Source organism: Gossypium arboreum, chromosome 12 (genome assembly GCF_025698485.1).
Source record: "Gossypium arboreum isolate Shixiya-1 chromosome 12, ASM2569848v2, whole genome shotgun sequence".
In the NCBI taxonomy this organism is placed as follows: domain Eukaryota; kingdom Viridiplantae; phylum Streptophyta; class Magnoliopsida; order Malvales; family Malvaceae; genus Gossypium; species Gossypium arboreum.
This window is the reverse complement of record NC_069081.1, coordinates 16989935-16997126: the sequence shown is the minus strand read 5'-3', so window position 1 is coordinate 16997126 and position 7192 is coordinate 16989935. Positions and strand designations below refer to the sequence as shown.

General features: G+C 34.7%; 1 protein-coding gene across 5 annotated transcripts; it reads left to right on the top strand.

The window, feature by feature from the left end:
* Positions 1–960: 960 nt before the first annotated feature.
* Positions 961–6861, top strand: LOC108486640 (protein DA1-related 1-like). Of its 5 annotated transcripts, XM_017790796.2 has the most exons (13): positions 1241–1504; positions 1639–1671; positions 2290–2432; positions 2642–2732; positions 3431–3752; positions 4242–4362; positions 4515–4598; positions 5174–5293; positions 5413–5625; positions 5706–5768; positions 5873–5991; positions 6086–6144; positions 6229–6861. In XM_017790796.2, exons 3-13 carry the CDS (start codon positions 2331–2333, stop codon positions 6582–6584), a joined length of 1650 nt encoding a protein of 549 aa, XP_017646285.1. In that variant the 5' UTR covers positions 1241–1504; positions 1639–1671; positions 2290–2330; the 3' UTR covers positions 6585–6861. The 5 variants fall into 5 exon arrangements, with proteins under 5 accessions (XP_052878821.1, XP_017646284.1, XP_052878822.1 ...); XM_053022861.1 differs by lacking the exons at positions 1241–1504; positions 1639–1671 and adding an exon at positions 961–1226; XM_017790795.2 differs by having other exon boundaries at positions 1237–1671.
* Positions 6862–7192: the final 331 nt, after the last annotated feature.

Genomic DNA, 7192 nt, shown 5'->3' with positions numbered 1-7192 from the left:
AAGTATAATCTGAACAAGCACTTAGACTCATGAAATTTAGCTGTCTCTAGATTGAGGGCACATGCAAATGAAAGGTATGGTGTTGGATACAAGAAATAGAATAGTAAACAAAAAAAGCATGCACATGCTTATACACTCATTAGGAACCTTATATGTATATATTGCAGATGATTGATTATCATATAAAAAATGTTTCTATGGATAATGGATCTTTCAAATTTACTTTTTAAGCTTCCTTTAGAAAAGAAAAAATGAAGGGTTATCTTTTCAAGCTATTTGGTATTGACATTAGGAGTAGTTTTTTAACTTGTTTCTTGAAAATTTTACTATTTTTGCTGGTTTGGGTTTATTTTTGAGGAGTTTTTTTTTTAAATGAATAAACTAATGAAACTTTAAGTGAGATAAAAAAAAATTTTAAATAGTAAACTGAAAAAATAAAAATAATTCAAAAGGGCGACATTGGTTGGTTGTAGGATATTGGCCAAAAGCTCCATAGAGATTCTTGAACTAAGAGTTAGATTATATTTTGTCGTATCTATTTAAAAAGAGTAAATTTGTCATTTTTGTTAAAAATTTAATCCATTTATATGGTTAAAAATTGGTATAAGAAAATCCAACAATGACATATGTCGTGTTATGTGTACTTATATTGACATATAAAGTAATTTTAATAATAAAATAGATGATTCCTTTATAAATTAAATAGATAAAATTCTAATAGAAAAACTAGTTTGTTCTTTAATCTAATTTACAAATATTGATTTAACTATTTTTCTAGATAAAATATAATCTAGCTTTTAATATAGAGACTTTCTTAATATGATATTAAATAATAATAATAGTATATTCATATTTTGAATCAAATTAAACCAGCTTCAACAATTTATTAATGAGGTTATTATTAAAAAAAAGGGTGAGCTTATTGTTTTGCCATTTAACATAATGTGATTCGTGGGGCAGTGACCTAAAAGGAGGGGTGCTAAAACTAGGGACACAAAATAAACCAGAGTAAGTACAGAGTAACTGCAAGTGCCCCCCACAAAACTCAACTGCAAAAGGAAGATCAAGAAATGAAATTCAAGTCCTACCTTCTTTTCTTTCCTCTCTCTCTCCCTCTCTCATTGTCATGTTTTTCAACAAGAAAAGCAAAAAAAGCTGAAGTGTTATTGACGTGTAGTGGAGTGTGGTGGAAAATGGGCAATAACATGAAGGACCCACTTGTTAATGTAACAATTCAACAAACCCATATGCCTTTTCTTCATTCCTTTAATCTGCTTTATAAAAAACCAATCTTTTTGGTGGTTGTTACGCTAAACATCATACACCCGGATGATCGCTATTTTCAATTTCCCAACCCTGCTTTCACTGTGATTTTGTTTTTGCTTAGGATTCAAGCTCTCTTTTTAATTCATACTCTCTACTTTTTTCTACTTTATCTTTCACTAGGAATTGGTTATTTAACACTTTCTTTTTTTTTTTTGTCCGTCACAATAAGAAAAGAAAGGTCAGTTTTTTTCTATTTTCTTTCTAAGATGATGGCAATTAAGGGTCTAACTTGGAATATCCTTTTGTCTCCTATAATTCCATGACTATGCATTCATATCAATTTCGTGTTGTTCCTGATCTGGGATTCATCAGGTTCTGCTGTTTCTGCATATTCTTCACTCTTTGGTTAGTCTTTGTTTCTTTTTAACTTTTTTCTTTATTCACTTCATCGCCTATTGTTTGATATCATTTTGATTTCCAGTATTTATATATAATTTGTTTTACTCATCAATATTGGTTCTGCTAGTTTTGAGTGCTTACATATTTATATGAATATGAGAGGAGATGAGATGAGATGAGGCAATTTAAGGCCACCGAAAGCAATAATTGTATGAAAGTCTGGGAAATTGGATTCTGGTCCTTGGGGAAATTTATTTTATGGGATTGAATTTGGGAAATCCATATTGTACTTAAGAAAATTTCATTGCATTTGGTAACCCCTTTGAGTTTTATGATTTGGGTCAAAACTTGTACTGTCATTGACTAGTTTCTCTTTTATCTATTATTTATGTTAAAAATAGTTTTTGTATGATTGAAGTCAACAGCCTTGACAGTCGGTCAATTTAGATAATGCCTCCTAAAGTGGAAACTCCTTTATATATTTTACGAGAATCATATCTAACGCTATATAAACACTTATTGTTTTCTAATAATGGCTTTCCCCTATCTATAGTTATAGTTGCAATTCCATTTCGGGAGTCAAAATTGTTTTTGCTTTCCTAACTGGATGACTTGGTGTTGCAGGCAAAAGAACACTGCTTGGTTAGCAAAAAGCATTTCAAATAATGGGTTGGCTGACCAAGATTCTTAAAGGTTCAAGTAATAAAGGGCGATATCATGAGAGATATGGAGATGGTAGAACTTGGGATGAACCTCGCCGTTCAACGGTACTGCCCTGTTCTTTATAAGTATTCACTGGTTGCTTGTGTTCAGATATCATCGGTGTTTATAATATGATTTCATTGTTACACCTTTGTCTATGCATGTAATGTTATGATTCATAAACTTCAGTCTGCACAATCCTATTTCATTCATTCCTATGAGGTTTCTTCTAGTGTTAACTCTGTGAGTCTTTTTTCGGAAAACTACGATGCAGGGAGGCTCTGATGGTTTTGACAAAGATGAAATTGATTGTGCTATTGCAATTTCCCTTTCAGAAGTAGACCAAAAAGGCAAGAAAGTAATAGGTATGGTTGCATGTTTGAAGCACTGATCATGCAAATAAACACTATGCTTTACTAGTTAAAAGGTGACAGAGATGGTTTTGACCCTTCAAGCCTCTACTCTTTAATCATTGTTTTCAGAAATAAGTTTTGTTTTTTTTTAGTATCCAAATTGCTCTGAATGTTCGGAAATTAAACTGGCACATAATTATTTCTGGTTGAATCTTACATTTAAAGATCTTGAACTGGGTAACTAGGAAGATTAGTTTCATTTACCTCTTTGATGTCATAGTGACCATTTGGGAAACCTTATGACCAGTACAATGTGGTCCTGAACCTAAACTAGTTCTAATATAATTTATAGTGCAAATGTGAACTGATTTGAAACAAAATCCGTCCATAGCAAACTGATTCTTTCGCCGTAAGAAAATTGCCCAAGCTGACAAAATTTAGAATCAGCTCCATTTATCCTTTCCTGAACTGGTTGAATGTGTTAGATGACCCCATATCTATATCCATATCCAAAATGAATTAATAGAACTCTTCAATTCTTCATCCCTGTGTTTGGTCAGATGGAGAAAATGAAAATCAAAAGGATAATTGTTTTCTTCAGAAGTTTTTGTATCAGGATTTGGGGGTTGGTTTTCAACTTGGTTCCTGAGTTTTAATGCGTTATAAAGTTATTCATACATCAGCTCTCATGTTTCCTATTGACTTGGTAGAAGATGAGTCTGAACCGGAGGAGGAATCGGACGAGGATGTAACATTTGATGAAGGTCACATAGAGGATGATGATGAAAAATATGTTGAATCTCATGTGGAGGAGGAAGAGGACAGCTATGCTAAAGCTCATGAAGAGAAAGAGGATGACCGACATGCCAAAGTTCAGCAAGAGGAAGATGAAGATCTCGCTAAAGTTCAATTGGAAGAAGATGAACAACTTGCTAAGGCAATTCAAGAAAGTTTAAATGTGGAGTCTCCACCTCGTTCTGGTCATGGGGGTTTATTTTCTCCTTATCCATTCTTCTTTTCAGCTAGTTACAGGTAATTTACCCGTACATAAATTTCTGTATTAAGTTCTTATTGATTTCTAAATCGACTAGTGTAGAAGTGGGAAGCTAATCAATACTAAATGCATTGTTGACAAAGTCAGAAAATTGCTTAGAGCTTACTTGTAGACATCAATGTCAGACCTAGACACAGTTGATGCCAACTTTCCAGTCTTAATGCAAAATATAGTTTTCTGTTTGATTAAAATGGGTAATCACTTTGGTTGGAACAAATGTGTGATGTATGAATAAGTTGCATCTCTCTCTTGGTTGCTGCCTTGCTGGGGCGGGGTTGCATTATTTACTCTGTTGAATACAAGGATTCCTAGATAGTTAGTGCATTATATTACTTATGCAACATTGCACAATCAGACATGAGTTCCAAGTATATAAAATAATACATTTTTTTCTTTGAAATTAGTTGACTTTATTTGCATGTATCTTACGAAAGCCAACCTAGTTTACAAAATCATGCTGCTTGCAGAATCTGTGCTGGTTGCAATGCTGAGATTGGTCATGGACGATACCTTAGTTGCATGGGTTCTGTTTGGCATCCAGAATGTTTCCGCTGTCATGCTTGCAACCAGCCAATTAATGATTACGAGGTGTATATGTCATCTAGTTTATCTATATTTAGTTTGAAACTGTTGAACATGGTGCTCTAATCGTTATCCTACTTTGTGTTGTACATGGTTTACAGACGTGTATGTTGTATGCTATATAGCCTAATCTTAAAAGTTTGTTTTTCTGGTGATAGTTTTCGGTTTCAGGGAATCGTCCTTTTCATAAATCCTGCTATAAAGAGCAGCATCATCCAAAATGTGATGTTTGCAGGAAATTTGTAAGTGCTAAAATCCATCTCAGGGTCCCATCAACCTTATTTATTTTACATAAACTTGTTTTCTTATCTCTTTATCTAATATAAAGTTATAGCTGTGCGTCTAAATTAATTGATAACTATATGATTCATCTGTAGATGAAGGGAGTGTTGGTTAGGTTTTTTCATCAAATATTTTGATTAGTAAATTGAATACATCGAAGAGGTAGACCAACAGGAACACCTGGCTTCTTTTAACCTAGTTTGAGACTAATACCAGCATATGCTAACTATCCTGAAGTGGCATTTCTAAATATACCTATTAGCCATCATAGGCTTCTAAATCTGAGGAAACTCCTGATCAAGTGTTCTTAATATTGATTGTTGACCGCTGTACGAGCCAGCTGCACACTGTCTAAGCCACCTTTCATGTGTTTTTCATGGAATCATCAAGATATATGATATTTCAGAGTCTTTTTAATTCAAGTTAGGACCATGTGTTATCCAGTTTAAGCATTAACATGTTGAAAATCAAGGCTTTTTTTTTTTTTTTTTTGCCTATGATAACAGTTAAATGCTGACCTCATTTCTTTTCGCAGATACCGACAAATCCAGCTGGTCTAATTGAGTACAGGGCACATCCCTACTGGATGCAAAAGTACTGCCCCTCTCATGAGCGTGATGGCACTCCTCGCTGTTGTAGTTGCGAAAGAATGGAGGTGAGTTGAAAGAATGGTTCCTTTCTCTTTTAGAAACGGAAAGAAGAGAACGAAATTCTTTTATAGTTATACAAAGAATATATGTAGTATATCTTTAATAACCCTTCTAATGCTTGCAGCCTGTAGATGTAAAATATATATCACTTGATGATGGTCGGAGGCTGTGCCTAGAGTGTCTAGATTCTGCAATTATGGATACTCATGAATGCCAACCTCTCTACCTTGAAATCCAAGAATTTTATGAAGGATTAAATATGAAAGTTGAACAACAGGTTCCTCTCCTTCTGGTTGAGAGGCAAGCTCTAAATGAGGCCATGGAGGGAGAAAAGAATGTAAGGCTTGAACATTGAAAGCTTTATCTGTCAGTGGAAATTTCCTTAGTCTTGTTTACCATAGTGTTACTTGTGGTCAGGGCCATCATCACTTACCAGAAACTAGAGGACTCTGCTTGTCGGAGGAGCAGACAGTTACCACCGTATGAATTTCCTCTCTGATTCTTACTTCTTAACTCTGTAGTTCAGTTTTATCAAGATGCCTTTATGTTTAACTGGATTTCCAACATTTTATTCAAATTACCAGGTCTTAAGGAGGCCAAGGATTGGGGCTGGCTATCGGTTCATAGACATGATTACTGAACCTCATAGGCTAATTCGTCGATGTGAAGTTACAGCTATTCTCATTTTGTATGGTCTTCCTAGGTATTGTCTCGTGTTTCTTTTCGGTGCTGTATTTCTGTTATCTTTACCTTTGATATAAATGGCCTAAAAACGGAATATCATTTTCGATATACAGGTTGCTGACAGGATCTATCCTGGCTCATGAGATGATGCACGCTTGGCTTAGGCTTAAAGGTGGTTGTTTGTTCTACCAGTTGATGATCAATGCTTTCATCTTTTTTATGGTATGGACTATTAACAGAGTGGAAATCTTGGCAGGTTATCCAAATCTGAGTCCGGAAGTTGAGGAAGGAATATGTCAGGTTTTGGCACATATGTGGTTGGACTCTGAGATCTATGCTGTGGCAGGAAGTGATGCAGCTTCATCGTCATCCTCGTCATCTGCATCTTCTTCTTCATCATCATCACCATCATCATCCTCTTCCACATCATCAAAGAAAGGAAAGCGCTCGGATTTTGAGAAGAAACTTGGCGGCTTTTTTAAGCACCAGATTGAGTCAGATTCATCCACAGCGTATGGAGAGGGATTCAGGCAAGGTAATCAAGCAGTGAACAAGTACGGTCTTAAAAGGACCCTTGATCATATTCGGATGACAGGAAGCTTCCCTTTTTGATTCACGAATCTTTCTTTTCACATAATTCGAGAACCAGATTCCTGTCTATTAAAATCTTATACAATAGAAAAAAAAATACAGAAATAATACATTATAGAACTGAATAAGCAAATGAAGATGTTCATTTGCGACTACTGTAATTTTCTCCTCACATAGTATGTTATTAGTTATTACACTGTACTCGAATTCTATTAAACCATAAGAAAGAGACAAATAAATGTAGTATGTATCTATTACGTTGTACACTTATTTTGTTTATTATTTCTTTTCCTAAAAAGCATTTCTTCTGGGTTGTTCCTTCCATTTCTTAGGAGCTCTGTAGAATGTGATGAAATGTTTGACCATTTTGTGATACATACAGGGTCCAATATTGAGATTAACAGCTTGCAACACCTTGGATCCTTCTTGGAGCTCATCTAGACTCATGCAAAGTGAAAGAGCCAACCGCACAATCGTTTCATGTGTGGTGGGCTTGACAGGAACTCCTTTCAATTTTGGACAGATTTCATGTGCTAAAACAAGGAACAAAGTCCTGCTATTTAACTCTTAAACCCTTTCCTAACTTTCCTAGTGTAGTTTGAAATTCTCTTGGAATACTTCTAGTGAGG

Coding starts and splice junctions, on each gene's coding strand:
- LOC108486640 (XM_053022861.1), top strand. CDS start 2,331: ATGGGTTGGCTGACCAAGATTCTTAAAGGTTCAAGTAATAAAGGGCGA. Junction 2,433..2,641: donor ATGAACCTCGCCGTTCAACG/GTACTGCCCTGT, acceptor ACTACGATGCAG/GGAGGCTCTGATGGTTTTGA. Junction 3,753..4,241: donor TTCTTTTCAGCTAGTTACAG/GTAATTTACCCG, acceptor TGCTGCTTGCAG/AATCTGTGCTGGTTGCAATG.